Source organism: Manis javanica, chromosome 6 (assembly GCF_040802235.1).
Source record: "Manis javanica isolate MJ-LG chromosome 6, MJ_LKY, whole genome shotgun sequence".
Lineage (NCBI taxonomy): Eukaryota > Metazoa > Chordata > Mammalia > Pholidota > Manidae > Manis > Manis javanica.
In genome coordinates this window covers 14,129,044-14,151,032 of record NC_133161.1, presented here as the reverse complement: position 1 = coordinate 14,151,032, position 21,989 = coordinate 14,129,044, and the positions used below count along the sequence as shown (strand labels likewise).

The 21,989-nt window shown below is 46.8% G+C and overlaps 1 protein-coding gene across 1 annotated transcript in view; it reads right to left on the bottom strand.

Annotated features, from left to right (window-relative positions):
• The window catches only part of KIAA1549 (KIAA1549 ortholog), a 120,923-nt gene extending 99,787 nt beyond the window's left edge, over nt 1-21,136 (bottom strand). Inside the window, exon 1 of the mRNA XM_017681055.3 lies at nt 20,804-21,136. Coding sequence (XP_017536544.3) covers nt 20,804-20,948 — 145 coding nt within the window. The 5' untranslated portion in view covers nt 20,949-21,136. The remainder of the gene's footprint in view (nt 1-20,803) is intronic.
• Between the last annotated feature and the right edge of the window lie 853 nt (nt 21,137-21,989).

Sequence of the window (21,989 nt, the reverse complement as noted above, 5' to 3'; positions counted from 1 at the left end):
CCCACACCATGTGTGCCAATCATAATACCCCTCAATCCCTTTCTCCCTCCCTCTCCCCCACACCCCTCCTCTTTGGTAACCACTAGTCCCTTCTTGGGTTCTGTGAGTCTGTTGCTGTTTTGTTCCTTCAGTTTTGCTTAATTGTTATACTCCACAAATGAGGGAAATCGTTTGGTACTTCTCTATCTCTGCCTGGCTTATTTCACTGAGAATAATATCCCCCAGCTCTATCCATGCTGTTGCGAATTGCAGAATGTTTCTTTCTCATGGCTGAGTAGTATTCCATTGTGTATATGTAGCACCACTTCTTTATCCATTCATCTACTGATGGACACTTAGGTTGCTTCCATATCTTAGCTATTGTAAATAGTGCTGCAGTAAACATAGGGGTGCATATGTCTTTTTGAATCTGAGAAATTATATTCTTTGGGTAAATTCCTAGGAGTGGGATTTCCAGGTCAAATAGTATGTATATTTTTAGTTTTTTAAGGAACCTACATATTGTTTTCCACAATGGTTGAATGAGCTTACATTCCCACCAGCAGTGTAGGAGGGTTCCCCTTTCTCCACATCCTTGCCAGCATTTCTTGTTATGTCTTTTCGAAACTGGCCATCCTAACTGGTGTGAGGTGATATCTCATTGTGGTTTTCATTTCCATTTCCCTGATGATTAGTGATGTGGAGCATCTTTTCATGTGTCTGTTGGCCATCTGAATTTCTTCTTTGGAGAACTGTCTCTTCATATCCTCTGCCCATTTTTTAATCAGGTTATTTGCTTTTTGAGTGTTGAGGTGTGTGAGTTCTTTATATATTTTGCATGTTAACTCCTTGTCAGATATGTCATTTACAAATATATTCTCCCACAAGGATGGTACAACATTCGAAAATCCATCAACATCATCCAACACATCAACAAAAAGGACAAAAACCACATGATCATCTCCAAAGATGCTGAAAAAACATTCGACAAAATTCAACATCCATTCATGATAAAAACTCTCAACAAAATGGGTATAGAGGGCAAGTACTTCAACATAATAAAGACCATATATGATAAACCCACAGCCAACATTATACTTAACAGTGAGAAGCTGGAAGCTTTTCCTTTAAGATTGGGGTCAAGACAAGGATGCCCACTCTCCACACTTCTATTCAACATAGTACTGGAGGTCCTAGCCACAGCAATCAGACAACACAAAGAAATAAAAGGCATCCAGATTGGCAAGGAAGAAGTTAAACTGTCCCTGTTTGCAGATGACATGATATTGCACATAAAAAACCCTAAAGAATCCACTCCAAAACTACTAGATCTAATATCTGAATTCAGCAAAGTTGCAGGATACAAAATTAATACACAGAAATCTGTGGCATTCCTATAGATTAACAATGAACCAGCAGAGAGAGAAATCAGGAAAACAATTCCATTCACAATTGCATCAAAAAGAATAAAATACCTAGGAATAGACCTAACCAAGGAAGTGAAAGACTCTGAAAACTACAAGACACTCATGAGAGAAATTAAAGATACCAATAAATGGAAACACATCCTGTGCTCATGGATAGGAAGAATTAATATTGTCAAAATGGCCATCCTGCCTAAACCAATCTATAGATTCAATGCAATTCCTATCAAAATACCAACAGCATTCTTCAACGAACTAGAAAAAATTGTTCTAAAATTCATATGGAACCACAAAAGACCTTGAATAGCCAAAGCAATTCTGAGAAGGAAGAATAAAGCTGGGGGGATTATGTTCCCCAACTTCAAGCTCTACTACAAAGCCACAGTAATCAAGACAATTTGGTACTGGCACAAGAACAGACCCATAGACCAATGGAATAGACTAGAGAGCCCTGATATAAACCCAACCATATATGGTCAATTAATATACAATAAAGGAGCCATGGACATACAATGGGGAAATGACAGCCTCTTCAACAGCTGGTGTTGGCAAAACTGAACAGCTACATGTAAGAGGATGAAACTGAATTATTGTTTAACCCCATACACAAAAGTGAACTTGAAATGGATTAAAGGCTTAAATATAAGTCATGAAACCATAAAACTCTTAGAAGACAACATAGGCAAAAATCTCCTGAATAGAAGCATGAGCAACTTCTTCCTGAATGCATCTCCTCGAGCAAGGGAAACATAAGCAAAAATGAACTCATGGGACTACATCAAACTAAAAAGTTTCTGTACGGCAAAGGACACCATCAACAGAACAAAAAGGCATCCTACAGTATGGGAGAATATATTTGTTATTGTTGTTGTTGTAGTTGTTGTTTTTAAATTTTTTATTAAGGTATTATTGATATACACTCTTATGAAGGTTTCACATGAAAAAACAGTGTGGTTACTACATTCACCTGTATTATCAAGTCCCCACCCACACCCCAATGCAGTCACTGTCCATCACTGCAGCAAGATGCCACAGATCCACTATGTGCCTTCTCTGTGCTACACTGTTCTCCCCATTATCCCCCACACCATGTGTACTAAACATAATACCCCTCAATCCCCTTCTCCCTCCCTCCCCATCAAGTTTAGTTTGTTGTAGTCCCATGTGTTCACTTTTGCTTTTGTTTCCCTTGCTCAAGGAGATGCATTCAGAAAAAAGTTGCTCATGTTTATATTCAGGAGATTTTTGCCTCTGTTGTCTTCTAAGAGTTTTATGGTTTCATGACTTACATTCAGGTCTTTGATCCATTTTGAGTTTACTTTTGTGTAGGGGGTTAAACAATAATCCAGTTTCATTCCCTTGCATGTAGCTGTCCAGTTTTGCCAACACCATTTGTTGAACGGATCCCCCCGTGGGGCACAACCACATGGCCCAGGCAGTGAGCTGGGAGGAAATGCAGGGAATGAGGCAGGAAAGAGGGACAGAGGTTGCTCCACTAATCCAGACCGATCAAGGAAAGTGAAGACTGAACAAACCAGGGACATTGCTGTCTGTGGCACATGCTGCCCTTCTGATCAAATGAACTTAGTAAACATACTGATAAGGAACAGAGCCGAGAGGCCTACAAAGCAGAACCCAAGCAGAAACTCAAAATCAGATTATAAATTTCAGCCAACTACTTTGTAACTCTGGACCCAGTTCACATCCCATATCACTTGCTGTCCCCTCCTTATCTCTACTGCCCCTCTATTCTCTCTCCTTTATCCACCCCCCACTACTCAACCTTCCTTCCTCTGCTCCTGTTCTCTCCATGCACATGGCTAGGGGAATGTATTCATGAGTTTGTGTTTACACATGTATTTTGTATATGTGTATGTGTGTACGTATATATATATATTATATATATATATATATGCACCTCTGTATACACTGCCATTAACTGAAATACCTGTACACGTGACACTGCTTTATGTACTCACATATCTTTGTATATTTTGTATCTGTGAAAATGTCTACTGATACATATTTCTGTCTTTCCTCATCTTTGTGTGAAAATCTTCCTCTAGATATAAGGTGCATGTTTGTCTATGGTTATATGTGTGAACACAGGTGAAGTGATGTGCTGTGTGTGCATAAGTGGGTGTGCGACTTACACACATGGGCCACAGAAGGGGACATCGGTCTCAGCCTGCCTGGCACCCACTCCCCCAGCCTTGCTTTGGGGAGCACTCCCACCATCATGGCGCATGACCTATGCACATCTCTCAAGATGCTCATTCTCTCCTGGTCAAGGAATGGGCACCTATTCCAAGCCTCAGGCTCTCTCCCCAGAATTTGAAATTCAACAGAAAAATATAAAGGCTGAAATTCATCCAGTTGGCTATACCCTGAAGGAACAGTCTCTGACTCCTACAGCCTCGATCCTGAAGGTGCAGGCCCTAGGGCATCTTATCAGGGCCAAAGAAGTAGAAATTAACATACACATGATTATTTATATAATTTTTCAGCTGTGAAGTTCTATAACTCAGGAACTACTTTACAATCTGTCACATACTCCATGATGACAGCTTTGCCTGGGATTGTCATTTAGAACTGTATTTCCCTCTACCTAGTTCAGTTTATTGCTGTTCCACTGTCCCACAGGTACCCTTCCTCTCCCAGGTCCAGAGAATGGGCTTCTGTCTAGCAACCCCTAACAATGTGGACAGCACACACTTCTGGATCGCTCAAAAACAACCTAACACAATCCAATGTGATGTGGCTCAGAAACTGTTCCCTTCCAGACAGGCATACAAGTTACACTACGAGAGAAATACAGATTTGTTTTTATATTATAGCCAAAACTTCTAATGCACAACTTCTCAGCCAACCTTAATACATTATAAAAAGCAGGTATATATTAAATCATTCCCTCTTGGCAATTAACCAACCACCAAGACTAAAAGACCACCACAAATTATAGTCATGAACAACTATAAAAACTACCACTCACTCATTCATTCACTCATACTAATATGACACTGTGTTGGGCTCTGTGGAATAAAAAGATGTCTCCAACACTGTTCCCACCATGGGAAAAAGGGACTATGGGCATTCCCGGTAGAAAGGCCCGAACTGCACAGGGCAAAGGGTCTTTATATTTATTTCCCATAAAAAGCCTGTAATGAGAACTTAGATTTTATAAATGAAGCAAATGTAATCATTATGATCACTTGTAACCCTGATGTTGGTTATCAGTTATTGCAGCATGAAATACATCTTGAAAGTTGATTACAAAACAAGATTTATTTAAATTTATGTGAAATTAGAGACTTTATTTTTTTCTTGATTAGAGGATCCATTAACAAATCTCTTCTAAAGTCATACCAACTTCATGTCAAAGAGTTGTAACCTGGTAAATTCCCAATAGTTGAACCGCTGGGTCAAGGGAATGATGCCCACCTCACACGGGATGATCACAGAGCAACTACAGGGAGCTGTGCGTCTGGATCAGATATGACCCTTCTGTAAACACTAGTCCCACCAACTAACAACTGTCAACTCCAAATGTCATGGCTACTTTGTTCCAGGTCAGTTCTCAGGCATAGAGAAGACTACTAGTCATGTGCCATGGAGAAGACCTGATCTGGTGTGAGGCTTCAGCTTACACCATTGAAGCTAATCCAAGGTAGGGTGAACCAAAGCAGGAATTAGGGTGATGTCCCAGTGTCAACTGGTCAAAGGCTGATTAGGCCACTAGGGTCCAGGAGAAACAGGATTCATCCCCTGGAGCTCTGTGGCTTAGGAGACAGTGCAAATGATGTGTCCAAAAATGCACACTAAGATGTTTCCGACACCATCAAGGAGCTGAACTTCACAGACACCCGGCCTGGAGGCCAAGCTGCAAAGGCAGGCACCTCACAGGAGTTCATCTGGGGTCTCCTGGGGGTAAAGCTGTTCCTACCATATTGAGTGAATGTGCTTTTCTCAAGAAATGCCTTCCAAGGCATTGTAGGCCTAGGAAGACATGTGGAGGTGCCTTCTGGATTTTCCAGAGATCAAACCGTTATGGAGGTATACTCCTATAAATCAAAGTGTCCAAGGACATAGGTGATAAGCATGCTGGGAAACTGTGGGACTCAGGACTCCACTAACCCTAGCAAATTAGAAGGGATGGACAGGACACAAAATGCAGTCTTCCCTCAACACCCTCATTACCTCTCCCTGTGCACCCTCTGTGAACTGAGAGGCCCCTTGCAGACCATCAGCATGGCTTGAAAAGCAGAAGCCACCTGCCCCTCACTTGGGTCTGGGTGACAGTCAATGCCCACATCCCTCAGCCCACGAAAAACAGTAACGTCTCTCTGCAGACACAGTAGACAGGTAAACTCGCATTCTGAGTTGTCTGAGGAGCAGTCCCAAGCCTTGATGTTTGCCTTTATAGGCACCAAAATAAAGGTCAAAACACATTTCTACTGCCAATGCAGAGGGACACCTGGCAGTCTTCAAATCTACGATGGAAGTGCTGCTCTTTCAGAGCTGCCAGGGAAGTCTGAGACCGAGGCGATTGCAGCAGCTGGAGAGAAAACAGATCTGCCAGACGTGATTGGGGCTCAGGACTGCTGTGGGATCAGTCTGTGATGGGCCTTCTCCACTGCAGAAGCCCCACGGGTGCACAGCCGCTGGGGTGCTGGCGCGCATGAGGGGTCCTCACGCCGCGGGCCCACCACCTCAGCAAGCCCTTCACAGCTGCCGGCTCTACTCCTTCTGCTAGGACCCACGAGTGATATGATCATAAACCACTTTTTTTCACAGAATCCAACCTGCTCCTGCCCCACTTCAGTGATGACCATAAGCACCATCAAAAAGAAATGAGGCAATCAGACATTAACTTCCGCCACAGCATCACCCCCACCCCATACCTACGCCCATCCCTCCCTCCCTCCCGCCATCTCGGGAAGAGAAGCCATTCCTCCTGTCTGAGGATGCCCCGTTTGAATCTCTCCTCGCCTAGTTACCAGCTGTGTGACATAAGCCAAGTCACCTCATCTCCTTGCGTATGAGCTCCTTCATCTATAAAAAATGGAGTTAATAATCAGGTGTACCTGATAGGGTGGCTGTTGTCAGGATTAAGTAAATTAACACAATTAGCACATGTGAGTGCCTAGAGGCATGCCTACCATATGGCATATATTAACTGTTAGCTAGCTAGTAAAATGCCTATTGTCATTATCATTTATTCCTGTCTCTTCTGAGAACTTGCTCCAGCAGTTGTACCTTTCTCTACATTATCTTCAATCATTTTGTGCTTGTGATAGACGATCTCCGAAGATGACCACCACTGACTCATAAGCACATGCTATTACAGCCCTCGGTGGGTAGCTCCTCTTCCCTCCTACCCCCTGAATCCGGGCTGGCTTTGTGAGTTGCTCTGACCAACAGAATGCAGCAGAGGCAACATTCTGGTTGCTTCCTCGGGGGAAATGTAGAGCCCAGGATCTTGAGAGAACTGGCAACTTCCACTTTATCCCTCTTGGAAGCCTGCTGCCAAATATGAAGTCCTACTACCCTGAGACCACCATGCTTTCAGGAAGCCCAAACAGTCACACGGCTGGACAGGGAGGGTATATGGAAGAGCAATAAGATGCTGGACAAATGAGTGAAGCCCTCCTGGACCCTCCAGCCCAGTCCTGGTGCCAACCACACAGAGCCAAGTGAGTGACCTCAGCCGAAGCCACATGGAGCAGAAGAACTGCCCATCTGCATCCTGTCCAAATTTCTGACCCACAAAATCATGAGAAATATTATATCATTATTATTCTTACCATTCAATTTTGGGATGATTTGTTATGCAGCAGCAGAGGACTGAAACAACACTCCCCTTAGGCACCAAAAGAATGCTCCACCTTACATCCCATCTTAAAACAAAATACCCCACACAGTTTTTTATCTTACATTTACCACCAGTTACTGCCTTTTGGTATCACTACTGAGCATCTGTTACAGCACTCGGAACACTGTTAGATAATCAAATATGCATAAGACTCTCTTACTGGACTGAGTTCCTTGAGAGCCATGAAAACTGCCACATTTATGTTAGTGTCCTAACATCCAGCATGGCACTCAACACATGCAGTGAGTGCTCAAAAATGTTAGTTAGATAATGAGTGCATGAATGCATGAATAAATGAATGGGAGCTCCGTACAACTGGTCTACCTGCAGGCCTGCATTCCAAGACAAAAGTGGAAGAAGAAAACATAGGATCCAGACAAGCAGAACTTCCAGAACCAGACAAAATCCAAAAGGTGAAGAAAAGAGTTAAAGGCAAAGATCAGCATGGTGGAGTCAGAAGTCACAAGATGAAATCCACTGAGATCTGAAGGTAGTTTCCACAGCACAACCAGTTTATTCCAACTGATAGAATTCACATTCTGCAAGTATATGTTTGATTTCTCTCAGGGGGAGCTGAACCCTGAATTAGAAGAAGGAGATGTTCTTGAAAGTTGTCGATGCATAAAGTCAATATAACTGTGATGAAAAAAACAGAACAGTTTCAGGCTTAAGATTTCTGGAGATTATTTAGAAGGTCAACCTTTAATACCAGATCCAGACAAGAACTTAAGGTGTTAATACACTGTTTTATAAAGAACCAAAAAACATGCTCAGGGGCATGTTCAACAATGGGTGTAGGACAGCTTGCTGCACTGGTTGGGTTTTGAACAAGGTATTTATTGTAAAGCATTGGCTTCCTCCCACCAAAGTGTCAAAGTCAATGAGAAATTGATTTTAAAACAGCGGTATACACCGATTTGTTTACAAAGAGGATGCATTACAACCACACACTTTGCTGTCAGAAACAAACCACAGAAAAATAGTACAGCTGAAACAAAATAGAAATATTGTCAAAACCACAAGGATATGATGCAGGACACGATGAGAGAGGAAACACAGTAAGAAAAATGTCACTTGGTATTAAGAAAAATAATCTCTGCATTGGAGGATATGGAATATGGACTCATGAATTTTAATGTCCTGAAATGTTTTACTTTAAAAATTTTTAATTTTTGATCTGAGGCAATAAAACAAAATGGTACCTCCACACACTACTGTAGCTTTCAAAAGCCTGCTTCCTTCATTTCTCCTAACTAATATGGTGAGCATCTTGTGTGTGCCAGGCCTTGCACATGCCACCACTGCCAGGCAGGGGTTGGCCACAAGCCACAGATGGCTCAGACTACAGCTCTCTATCCTGAGTTCACCCTACCAAGCGAGCAAAGACTGGGGTGGCATTTCAATGGCAGAGAGCGCAGTCGTTCCCTGACATGGACCAAGGCAAAGGAAACCCTGGCTGGGGGGGCACATCCTACCTCCTGGGGTCGGGAGGACTCTTACTAGTTGTATGACCTTCACCAAGTTAATGAGCCTCTCTCATCTTTATTTTCTGCATCTGTAATATGGGGGCAATATTAGTGCCTACCTCGTAGAGTCATTGTGTAGATTAAACGAGATACGCCGTGCCTAGCACAGCGGCTGGCATACGGCTGGTCCTGTGTTGTCATTCCCAGGCCAGCCCTGCGATTTCTACAGGAGAGAATCAGGCAAAGGAGTGCAAAGGAGGCCTCAATCAAAGGCCGAAATGCCAATTCACGATCAAAGAGATGCAATGTGTACAGGGGTATTTCTTACCTCTGAGTCTGGCAAAGATAATGAAGATCGGTGATAGCCCATGTTATGGGGGAGAAGCAAGACTGGCACTGGATGCCTTGCTGGAGAGACTGTGGACTGTGTCCGCCTTCCTAGAGAGCCGTTTGGCAATACGTATCCCATTTAATCTACGAATACTGCCTGGCCCAGCAATCCTATTTCTGGGAATCTATCCCAAGGAAATAATTGGAAAAGTGTGTAAAGATGGAGGTACAAAGATGCTCATAGCAGTGTTTTTTACTACAGTAAAAGTTGGAAACAGTATAATTATCCATCCACAGAGAACTGGTTAAATGAAGTATAGAACATTCACAGCACTGAACAAAATCAGGATGTGGATCCGTATTTCCTGAAAACACAAAGATTCTAGCATAAAGTGTGAAGTGAAAAAGAACAAGCCAGCCAACAACACCCAGAACAGGATGCCATCACTGTGTGTATGTGTATGGGCTCATCCGGGAGGAAAGAAGTCTGAAAGGACAAACACCAAAATGTCACAGTTGTTATCTGAGTGGTGGGATCGGGTGATTTTCACTTCATAACTCACATCTTTCAGTACCATCTGAATTCACTCAATGCACACTAAAGTTTACATTTTAAGTTTCCTCACATCACTCTGCTCAAAGCCCTCCAACTGCTTCCCACCTTCCCTGGAGTAAGGCCGAAGTCCTCATGACGGCCTCTGATGCTCCCCCTCCAGCACCCACTTCCTCTCACACCCGAGCTCCTGCTACCTCCCACACCCACAGCCACCATCCGCCAGCACCAGGCACACTCCACCTTCATGCTGGCTACTTCATCTGCTGGGAACACTGGCCCCCAGACGCCTGCTTGGCTCACCGCCCTGCCTCCTCCAAATCTTGGATTAAATGTCACTGCTATGGTGTTGAGCCCTATCCCCCTCAAAATTCGTATGTTGAAGTCCTAACCCCAGTACCTCAGAATGTGAACTAATTTGGAACTCCTTACACTGCAGATGTAATCAGTTCAGATGAGGAAATAGTGGAGCAGGGTGGGGCCCCTAACCCAACAGTGCTGTCCTTATATTTGAACACAGACCCCACCAGGGAGACCAGCACATGAAGAACAGTCAGGCTGCCCCAGGACCACAGAAGCTAGGAGAGGGGTCTGGAATAGACCTTGCTAGCACCTTCAGGGAGCATGGCCCTGCGGACCTTCATCTGGGACTTGTAGTTCCCAAAACTACGCAACTATAAACCGTTGTTGAAGCCACTCAGTTTGTGGCACTGTATTATGGAAGCCCCAGAAAACCAATACAGTCACCTTCTCAGTGAGGCCCCCCTAACCACCCAGACAGAAACTTCAATTCCTCACTCCCCTTCCCTGCTCCGCTTCTTCATGAGACATGTCACCCAGGAACACAGCGTGTAATTACCTTCACTCACTGATCTATCCCAAGGGCCAAACACAGTACCCGCACAGAGTAGGTCCTCAAGAACACCTTGTTGACTACATGAACAAACAACACGGAACACGACAGTCTGCCATGAAGAAGCTTACTGTCTGGGGGAGGGAGACAGAATAAACAGACACATTTAAGAGGGTGATAAGCGCCACAGAGAAAAATAAAGCAGGGTCAGGAGCAGGAATTATAGAGGAGGTTGCTGTTTTTTTAAAACACTGTTGGAAAAAGTCTCTCTGACTACATGAGATTTGAGCAGAGATCTGAAGGGGCGTAGTAAACCATGTAGATAATATCTGAGATATGAATGTTCTAAGCAGAGGGAACAGTAAGTACAAATTATTGCAATGAACACATATCATTTTTATAATCAGCAAAAAATAAAGTTACTGTAATCCTGAAGATGCATAAAAATATTTAAAAGCTCCATTCCAAGGGCTAGGAAGAAGAACCTGATTTTATACATTCCTAAGACCTATTCAGCCTCTACTTAGGCCCAGGATGAAAACTCCAACCCCTTCCTAGAGCCCCCTTTCCCAGCCCAGCCCCCAGCCCATCCTCTGGCAAACGACTGTCTAGAAGGAAAACAGTCCACCACGTAGGAGTGGTGAGGTGAGGTGGGCTGAGATGGGGAGAGGTGCAGTGAAGTGAGGCGGGGTGAAGCAGTCCCGATGGAGAGAGGTCTGCAGACCCTAGTCGGTGCCACAAAGCCGTGGGCAGGGCTGCCGACTGCCATCCGGGCCGCCCGCCACTGACTTGTCCCCTCTTCTGTCCCCATCCTGATCTGCCCTCTGACAGTGTGCAGAAACCCTTCCATCTGGGCCTGCCACCTGCCTCGGCCTGCCTGCTCCCGTGGTGAGCACCTGTCCTGGGCTCCTGCCCTACCCCCAGACCACTGTGGCTCCCAGCTCTGCTGACTGTTGACTCCTGCTACCCAACGAGCTAGTTCCCACTCAGCCTCACTTTAGTTTTTTTAATAACTGTGGCTAAAAAACACTCACACACAACATTAATTTACTAATCATTTCTAAGTTTACAGGTAAGTAGTACTAAGTATATTCACACTGTTGTGCAACCACTCTCCAGAACTCTTTTCTTCTTGCAAAACTGAAACTGTACTCCTTAAACACTCACTCCCCACCCTCCTCACCTCAGCCCTTGGCAAGCACCATTCTACTTTTCTGTCTCCAAGATTCTGACATCAGGCATCTCACGTAAGTGGAATATGCAGTATTTGTTTTGGTGTGACTGGCTAATTTCACTTAGCATAACATACTGTATTCTGTGTTAGAATTTCCTTCTTTCTTAAGAAGGAATAATACGTCCACAATAGGCATGCACCACATTTTGTTCATCCATCTGTGGATGGACACTTGGGCTGCTTCACGTCCACCTCAGTTTTGAAACCTGTTTGTTCAACCATCCCCAGGTGCTTCTGTAATTCTTGGGGTCACTCCCCCTCACTCCTGCTGAGATCAGTGCAGGGAAACTGAGGACAGGACGAAACACCCAAGCACACTTGGGCCCTGCTGGGAAATATGGAGCAGGAGCAGCTCTCTGAGCTGCATGGCCGGCCGGACACCAGCTCAGCTCTGACCCTGCTACTGCTCTCCTTCCTTCAGTTTTCCAGTCAACTTAGATCTGGGCTAGATTTTCATGAATTAAAGACTCTCCATTAATTACACGACAACCAGAAGTCACTGAAGTGCACCATCCTCCATGAGAAACTGTCTAGGCCAGAGCTCCTCAAACCTTAGTGTGCATACAAATTCCTGGGAAGGGCTCCTACAAAGTAGATTCAGGAGATCTGGGGCAGGACCTGAGACTCTGCCTTTCTAAACACGCTCCAGGTGCTACTGACACTATCGATCCAAGGACCACACTGGGAGTAGCGCAGGCCCAGTGACTTCCCACCAGTTCACCCCTGTCTCCTGGGCTTTGCGCAAGTTCCCTAGAAACTGGCTCCAGAAGATGGGTTGCTTTGTATGTTTGAGGTTTCCCCTGTTGAAAGCTCCTGGCGGTATTTACCCAAGGTTTTAAAGCAGCCCTTCAGGCGGCGTGGCTCCATAGTTAATCCTAGCACCCAAAATGATGTGACGAAGGGTTCCTTCCACAGCGAAAACAAGAGACAAGAGAACAAAGGAAGAGGCGAGGTGTTTCCAAATGACCGCACGGGGCTGCGAGCCGCCTGCCAATCTCCAGAGGTGAGGCGCCTTCAAAGCCCCTGACCTCCCGCCAAGATACCCCCAGACGCGCCAGGGTCCTGGTCATGTGCTCATCACCTACCCAGGCTCTGAGCCACGGGGGCTGCAGAGGCGCAAGCGGAGAGCGCCCGCCGGCCCCCAGCCAGGGCCCCTGCAGCTGCCTGGCAGGTCATTCACTCACTTCTGCTCAGTTCCTCTGGAAATCAGCTGTATTTTCTCAAGCTGCCAATCCCACCTCACGCTTGCCCTACTTGAAAATGATCATCGTCTCATTTGCCACTCTCCATGAATAGTCACCTGCTCCTCGATGCACCTGTCTTCAGATCCCATCCATTTCTCTTCCATTACCGTTCCTCGAATACGAATGCCTCCACTCTGGGATCCCATCTCTTCCAAGCCTCTGAGGGGCTTCACTCCTGTCCTCCCGGCTCCCAGTCCAGCAGCGCCTGCCTTCGCCAGCCCCCACCGCCCCCACCACCGGCTTGCTCCTCTCTGGTTCCTCACCTGCTCAGGTAGCCCCTACCTTAGCACACCGTTTTACCTCCTGAACTTCCTTCTCATTTCATTCCTTCAACAGATACCCACCAGAACAGGGTCTAGCCCCCTGTCAGCAGCTGGTCTGTCACCTCGAAGCAAACTCTGGGCTTGAAAACCAGCCCCCACGCTGCTGACACCTCACGCCCACCCCCTGCGCAGGGCAGCACCCAGTCTCACATCACATCACTCCCTCTCCCGCTGGTCCCTCTCAGCACCGCCCCTGTGAGCACCCACACCCCGGCGTCCGTTGGTCCGAGAGCCCACCCACCTCTTAAACCCGGGCCTGGGGGCACAGCCACGGGCTCAGGCCCGGAGCGCCATGGGGCCACTGCAGGCGTTCAGGCAAGAAGGAAGGGACAGGCCCAGGTCTGCTTCTACGCTGAAGGTGGAGGATGGACAGGAGGAACGAGAGCAGACACGGAGGCCACGTCAGTAACGCGGAGGAAAGATGACGGGGGTCTGGACGAGGAGGGCAGCCGTGGTGACAGGGAGAGAACAGAGGTATTCCCTGCCCCATTACACACAGTCGCCAGTCACTGGCCTTCACTCACCGAGGACTCAGTGCCTGGCTCCCAGTCCTCTCTGCCTCACTCCTGGCCAATTACACCCCCAGATCATTCACCCGGAAGCCTCCGTTCACATTCCACTTCCACAGCCGACCTGCACCACTACATCCCACCCCGGGTCATTAACCAAAACCAAACCCAGAGTCAGTCCCCTTCTGAAACCTTAAACGCCCACCCCACCAGCCCTCCAGCCTTCTCCCCACCTCACTGCTAATACACCTGCTCTGGGATCTCTCCCGAACCCCCTCTCTCAGGCCTTTCCCCACTGCTCCATCCACTGTTTCCCTTCCTTCTTCATCCAGCCTAGATTCCACACCACACCAGTCAGGCCCCTCAGTCCCCCTCAGCTCTTCACCACACCAGCTCTGTCCTGCTCTGTGATTCCCAACCCTGACTCAAGCCAGTCACCCAGCATTCCCTGGACACACGTGGGATGGCAGGTGCCGCAGGGCAAAATCACATCGCAGGTACACTGGCATCGCTCCAAACTTCCCCCATCACCTTAGACTTCATTCCCAACCTTTCACCAGTCCCCTCTAATTCCTTCTCCCAATGCAGTTTCTCCTCACCCCTCCTTATGGTGAGCCTGCCTGCCCATGCCCCTCCTCACTTTTGGGTAAGCTATCCTTCAGGACCTTCTACTCTTCCTTAAATTTTCAACGACTATCTCTCAACTGATTCTTCCTAAAGCCTATAAACAGGATCAAGTCTATAACATGCTTCTAAAACCTCCAAAACCCCATGCCACCATCAGGTGACAGAGGTAAGTAAAATCTCACCATGCATAAGACTCCCCTGAGGAGCTTACTGAACATTTCAAAACTACAAAACCTCAGGCGTCATCTATTTCAGCTTGACCGTGAGTCTGGGTTTCTAACAAATGCCCCGGGTAATTCTGATAAGGTGGCCTTCATACTATCCTTTGAGACAGTTCAGTAACATGGGACATGATGGGTCACCTGCCTATATAAAAACTCTCTCTCATTCCCCTGGCTTTGTGACACTATCACAACAATCCACTTTCTTTGTGGACCACCGTTTCTCATCTCCTGTCTTTAATATTAGTTTTCTGGGTCTCCATCCTTGGCCTTCTCTTCTAACTCTCCATGCTCTCCATGGTAGGGTCTCCCAGGACTTCAACTACCATCAAATGCATTCATTTAACAAAGTTTCTTTCCGGTGCTGGATCTGGAATGGAAGGGTGGATGGCTGAGCGTACTGGTGATACTCAACAGTTTACAGCAAGCAGGACATGAGCACTGACCAGTCAGAAGGAGAGCTGCTCTGCAGCAGAGCCCTGAGGTTCCTGCTATGCACTGCATTAACCCTTCAGTTGCTGGACCTTGTGTAGGTTGAGGGGGGTTCTGAGGGAGGGCACAGAGGCCAATGAATTTGGGGGATGGAAGAGGCTCAATATAGCAGCTATTCACCAACTGGTATAATAATAGTATTTCAGTATTTTAACAACCAGCCAAATGTCCACAATGAATGAATGAATGGGTTATGAATCAAGGCATGTCTAGAGAACCATTCTGTTCTGAAGCTGCCTGGTCAGATGGAATAGGGCTCTTGTACACTATTCACATAGATTCAGTCCCAAAAGCAGGTATATCTAAAGGTCTCTGAGGATCTGGTTTGGCTCCAGAGCAATCTGGGCTGGCTCAGAGCCCAGTGACCCAACAACAATTACTCCCAGAAGGGTGAAGTGTTAGCCTCAGGAGGCATTACCTTTAAGCTCATCCTCTCAAACTTCGAGTGCGTGCGTGCATGCGTGCGTGCATGCATGTGTGTGTGTGTGTGTGTGTGTGTGTGTGTGTGTGCAAACTTCCCTGAGGATCTTGTGGAAATGCAAATTGTGATTCAGAAGGTTTGGGGCAGGACCTGAGATTCTGCGTGTCTAACAAGCTCCCAGATGGTATGATGCTGCGGGTCTGTGGACCACTCTTTCAGTAGCAACGTTACTGATGAGGAGAAGGATGGCACTAAGGAGGAGAAGCTGTAAGCTGCAGCAGTAGCCTAACTAAAGTTTCATCAATGAAGATGGAAAAAAGAGAGAGACAGAGAGGAAGAGCAAAGTATGTATCTTGCAGGGTGGGGATACAGGAGGGAAGAACAGAGAAGTTGTTTTTATAGAGTTGACTGCAATGCTAAGAGTGAACTGCCTTCAGCAGGTCACTGGGCTAGAATATCTACTCTGAGACAGCCACACTCACAAACATTCAATAGAAACAGGACAGTTGCTGTCTGAAACAAGCACATTCCAAAGCATCTGACATATGGACTTGAAATATAAGGCTAAACGGGAATTCAGAGATAATCTCACCAATCCTTTCTAACACTGAGGAAGAAACCCAGGACAAGGTAATGGATCTACAGTCCCAAAGCAAGTTACCAGGAGAGAAGAGCACACGTGGGCTTTGCTAACTCACAGTTCAATGTGTTTTTCAACAAATCATGCTGCCTAAGCATATGAAAGAGAGATCAAGTCATTGTGAGCTGCAGATGAAAGGTGGGTGGCCACAACTTGGAAACAAATTAGATTAGTTAGAACAGCATCTTCCTATCTGGGAAAATCAACCTAGTGCAAATATAATTACAGTAATTAGCTGCCTCTAACACCCAGGGCACTGATAGAAAATGTGGCTCCCAGGTCCCTGGAGACAATTAACTCCCTGGCTGGGTTCTGTTTTCAGGATTAGGTGAAGCACTTCCTGACAAAGTCTGCAGCAGATGTCCCCAGGTGGCCAAGAGGAAAAATTTTAAATGAGTCCCCTCTGCCCTTTGACTCCCAACCCAAAGAAAAGCAAGCAAACAAGATACAACAAAAACAGTTTTCAACGGCACAATTTCAAATTGTTCTAAAAGTGAAAAGACAGTTGCAAGATAGAAAGTGGTATATCCCCAAAACACTAGTAATTTTCAGTTACTGGGTTTACAGGATCTGCAGCAATGCTTCTTAAGTTTAAAGTGCCTAAAGATCAGCTTAAAAATGAAGATTCCTAGGGAACCACCACCAAAGATTCAAAAGTAGGTTAAGGTAAACCCCAGAAATCTGAATTTTTAACAAGCAGCCCCACATCTCTATGTGATATTGGTACTGGAAGTCTAGGGATCACACTTTTGAAACATTTATCTTAGTCTTTGTTTACAGAATCCCGGCCCACTCAAAATGTACAACTATTCACCTCAAAAAGGCTGGTGATAAAATAGCACATTAACTAAAACAAAAATTTCACACACACCAAAGGGCATAAATACAATGAAAAAAATTACAAAAAGAAAAACTGCAGATTTTGCTGATCAAAATGATCAAAAACTTCTGAATTTCAAAATTATATAAAATGTAAAAGAAAGTCCACTGGAAGGGTGAAAATGTAATAAACAGGAAAAATGGTTGCTATCCATAATGTGTAAAGATTTAAATATATATATATACCCCAACAAAAACAAAAAATTCACAGGATACAAATACCAAATAAAACATATTCAACTCAAAAGTAAGTAAAAAAACTTAAAGCAATGTATTACAAATGAATTTAACAATAGTTTTGAAAATAATAATCAGTGCTAGTAATGACGAAGTAAAACAGACACCTGCATAAACTGCTGGGTTTATTTCAGCATTACAGCTTTATACAAAAAATTGATTCATTCAACAATCATTTACAGAGTACCTGTTAGGCACCCAGTGCACTGGACAAAACACGCAAAGTTAGTGCATGGTGAGCCTTAGATCTAAATTACATTCTAATTTCCCTTCTAGAAATGTACACTAAAAAACAAAACAAAAAAATTCATACACACAAAGAAATAAAGACAAAGCCTTATACCTACATAGCTATTCACCACAGCATTATTTTTAACAGCCAAAAAAGCTGGAAATAACAAAAGGGTAATTAAATTAGGATGGAAAACTGTTTTCAAACAACATTTAATGAATAGGGAAACACTCATGTTAAGTATTGAGTGAAAAAGTAGTAAATACAATTGTGCGTATAATGAATTTTCTTTGTTTAATGTTAGCAAAGAAAATATAAAACTATCTACAATGTTATTTATGGGTTGTGGATTATGGGTACCTTTTTTCTGTACCTTCCAGTAATTTCCAGATTCTCTGCAAAGTTATACATTTCATAAACTAACATTTTAAGAAAGACTTATCCCTGAATAAGATAAAGAAATGAAGCGCAAGTCTTTCTTTCCATACTGTGGATGTAGAATCACCTAAAAGCACTACATTCAAAAGCAAGTCCAAAGTATTACAAGTTGTTTCCACAACAGTGAACAGTCAAGATTAAACTAAAAAAGTGTTTAAACAAACAAACAAGCAAAAAAGGCACATTCAAAATGCTGGTGGAAATAGAAATAGACAAGAAATTGACAAAACACAGAAATTTAAAGACTGAAATATGGGGACCAACCGGAAGGTAGATTCCATGTAATGTAAGTTAACGAAGAAAGAGAACCGTAGAACCGTAGAACCGTGCTAAAGAAGGAGACAGCTGTCAGCCACAGAGGGGCTGCCTAACCTAGGAAATCCAAAACAGGATTGACACATGCCATTTTCTGGCCAGCACCACTCATCCTTTAGAAAAAGAACCTCCATGGTAGAGTTCAGCAAACCCCATTCTGATTGTGAAATAAAATACTTAGTTAGGACTGGGAGCCAGAGGGTCCTGGTGGCACAGAAAGGAGATGTGGGCCAAACAACTGAAATGCAACCTCTTCCCAGGATCAACCAGCACTCTCACTACCCAGGTATCTCCTATTAGGGAGCCTCCCGGAACCAATATCGCTCCTCACATCCCTCCAGAAGTGGAGCATGGGCCACTGTAAGAGGTCTTCTCTGAAGCACCCTGTCATTCACTGCCTTCCTGGCCCAACAGCAGTCTGTGCAAGGGTCTGCACTTGCTTGTCCACTGCTTTGTGTTTCCAACTGGATCCTGAGGACAGGCGCTCCGTCCTCCACTTCTGTGCCTATTCTATTACCCAGCCTAGAAGCAGCTGTGCAAACCAGGGGAACCCAAACACAAAGTAGTGAAACAATGAAGCCTCTGCATCGATGATGTCAGCTCTAGAGTGGAAATATAATGAATTTCATGTTCATGTTGAGGAGAAACAAATAGAATTCTAAAGAAGAGAAAGTTATGGAGGGACAGTACAAACAGCCCTCTTTTAAATTTATCAAAAGAATTATCTGTATTCTCTACAACATGCACAGTATATCCAGGCGGCCACATTCACATGGGGAAGCTGTACAGAAATTAAGGGCATAGAGTCTGGAGTCAAACTAACCTAACCTCCTGAAGCCTTAGTATCCTCATCTGTAAAATGGGGATAATGATGGCTAACTCACAGTGTGACTGGATAAGGTATATAAAACACAGCACCTGGCACAAAAGACACACTGGGAAAATAAAACAATTCATTTGCCAGATCCCACAGCAGGTAAATCCATTTGTATCAGATGGGCTTTCTTTGTGGCCTAAAGCCAAGAGCACTCTTCATGATTCTCTCTCCCCTCCCACAGGAAGCCCAGTCCTGTCTCCTCTGCACACACAGGGCTGGAACACGCAGAGCACAGGACTGAGGTCTCAGGTGCTAGGTTAGGCCAAATTGTTTGCACTCTCTACACACTGCCTGAAAGAGGCCCGTTTTGTTGCCCCACCTCTGGTGTGGCTTCTTCCTGAGGCAGGGTTCCACCCAGCTACGGAAGATTTTTGTGGAGGCCTCAGGTGTGTAAAAGTCTACAGATCAAGGGCAGTAGAGGGAATGGAAAAGTGATGACCCTGCACTAGCTAGCCTATGACCTTGAGCAAATCACTTCTGTGTCAGTTTCCTCTTCAGTGGGAGGAGGGGCTCCATTCTGTGACCGCGAAGCCCCTTCCAGTGCTTCTTTTGTACCATCCTACATGGCACTGATTATAATTCCAACAATAAGGTCCAACGGGCACCTTCAGATGTGTTCATTTCCTTTCAAAGCCACTTGGCAGTCCTCTGGCCCTGCTCCCATGAGAAGGGAGGGTAGGAGTGGCTTTTCTGGCTTTCTATTTTTGTTGGGTGTGCAGCAGCTCCCCATCCAGAGCAACTCAATCCTTTACTTTTCTGCCCCCCAAGTGGTCAAGTGCGTGTGCTGGGGCAATCGCTGGCTTACAGTGTGTCAACTCAGAGATGGTTTCCAGACCATCCTATGCGTATGCTTGTGGTGAACAAATAAACATTTCGGAGAAGCAATATGAATTAAATCATTTCCTCAACAAGACCCACCCACATGCTTCTTCATAAATCATGCCTCCTAATTCCATGCTGAGGAACAGTCAGTAAACTGCATCTATTATAAAAACAACCCTTCCTCCTTTCATGCCCTGACACTTAAGAATCATATTTTCACACTCTATTGTACTAATGCCTTTGCAGAAGTCATAGCAATAGCTATTTCCCTGGAAAGATCCATGGCCAGGGCGCTTTCCAAGAGATTTTCGGTGAATGTTCTTTGTGTCCTGATGCACTGGGGGACACGGCCAGCCTGCCGGCATCTGGGGGACACAGAGCTACTGGGAGGAATGAGATACTGTTTTAAAGCACACCCACCGAACATACTCCTTCGCCCCGACAATAAAGTATTACAAAACATCTGATATACCACAAAGATATAGCCATGCACAAATACAATACCAGTGCCTGCATTTTGCAGAGAAAATACAGGCACATTCTGTGAAGCCACCAGACCCAACTCGGGCTCCGTGGATAACAGGATAGCTCTGCAGACCTTTAGGAAGACTGGCCAGAATCCGCTCGCTTTTTCGTTTTATTTTCTCCGTGCCCTTTTTTGCTGGGCCCAGGAAGAACAGAAAAGCATCTCAAGAAAGGAGGGCGAGGGAGCGTTGGAGAATAAAAGATGGGCGGGGAAAGCAGGATTTTGAAAATAACAGCGATCAAGGCAGGCAGGGTCGCGGCCGCGGCCGGAGGGTCTCGGCGGTGCTTACCTGGGGCGCACGAGGCCGGCCGGGCGAGCAGCAACAGCCAGATGCCGGGGAGCAGCAGCCCCGGGCGGCGGGCGCGGCGGGCGGAAGGCCCGCGGCCGCTCGGCCCCGGGACCAGCGCGACCCCGGCGCGGGGCTCCCCCTCCATGGCCGCGCTTCGGCGTCGGCGCCGCGCCCCCAGCAGTACCGGCCGGCGGCCCGGCCCGGCCTCGCGGCTCCGCGCTCTCAAGCCCGGGAGGGGCGGCAGCTGCGGCTGCGGCTGGGACGGGGCGCCGCGCACCGGCGCGGAGGGAGGCCGGCGAGGCGGGGGCGAGCCGGGGGCCGGAACCACAAGCAGGGGCCGCCAGCCGCACGCCGGCCTCGCCGCTCCGCCCCCTTCGGAGCCTCGCGGCCGCTGCCGGGCAACGCGCGGGCCCGGACGCGGGGAGGCGAGCACCACCTCCCGGCTGGCCGGGAGCTTGCCTGCGAGGCGGCCAGGCGGCGGGCGCGGGGCTGAAGCGCGCGGGACTTCGCGGCGCGGGGCCGGCGGCCGGCCCGTCCCCAGGACCCGCCTACCGGGAGGGGGCGCCGGGGGACGCGGGAGGCCAGGGCCGGGCCCGCGGGCGGCACCACCCCGACCCAGTCGGGGTCGCCGGGAGGAGGGAGGCAGCGAGGAGCGGGGTCGGAGCGGGGCGAGCTGGCAGGCCGGGAGAGCGGCGGGCCTCGGTCTGCTCGAGTCCGTGCCGGGCAGCAGGTGTGAGCCGGGCGCCTGCGTTTATAGGGCAGCCTTCAGGGCTGCGAGGCGACAAAGCGGAGGGGCGGTCGGGCTCCCTTTCCAGCCGCCGGCGTGCAACGGAGGGGTGAGGATTGCGCGCACACTGCTCTACCCATCCTTTCTCGGGTCCAGAGGTTCTGCCTCCAGCCTGGGTTACTGGGAAACGAACGCAAATCCTGGGAGGCCCGCAAACCCCGCACGTAGTAGGCCTTCAGGAGGAGCCTGCTGAACCGAAATAAAGCGGAGCTGGAGAGATCCCCGCATCCAGGCCTTTTTGGGGGAAGCAGCCCTCCTGGGAAAGGGAGAGAATGTCAGAGGATTAGCATTTAGAGGTTAGAGTTCCCGGGGAGGGGGGAGGGGGCTGAAACCGAAGAAGGGAGGTAACATTTGTACCCAGCAGGTACTATGTGCCAGGCATCCAGCTCTTAAGACACT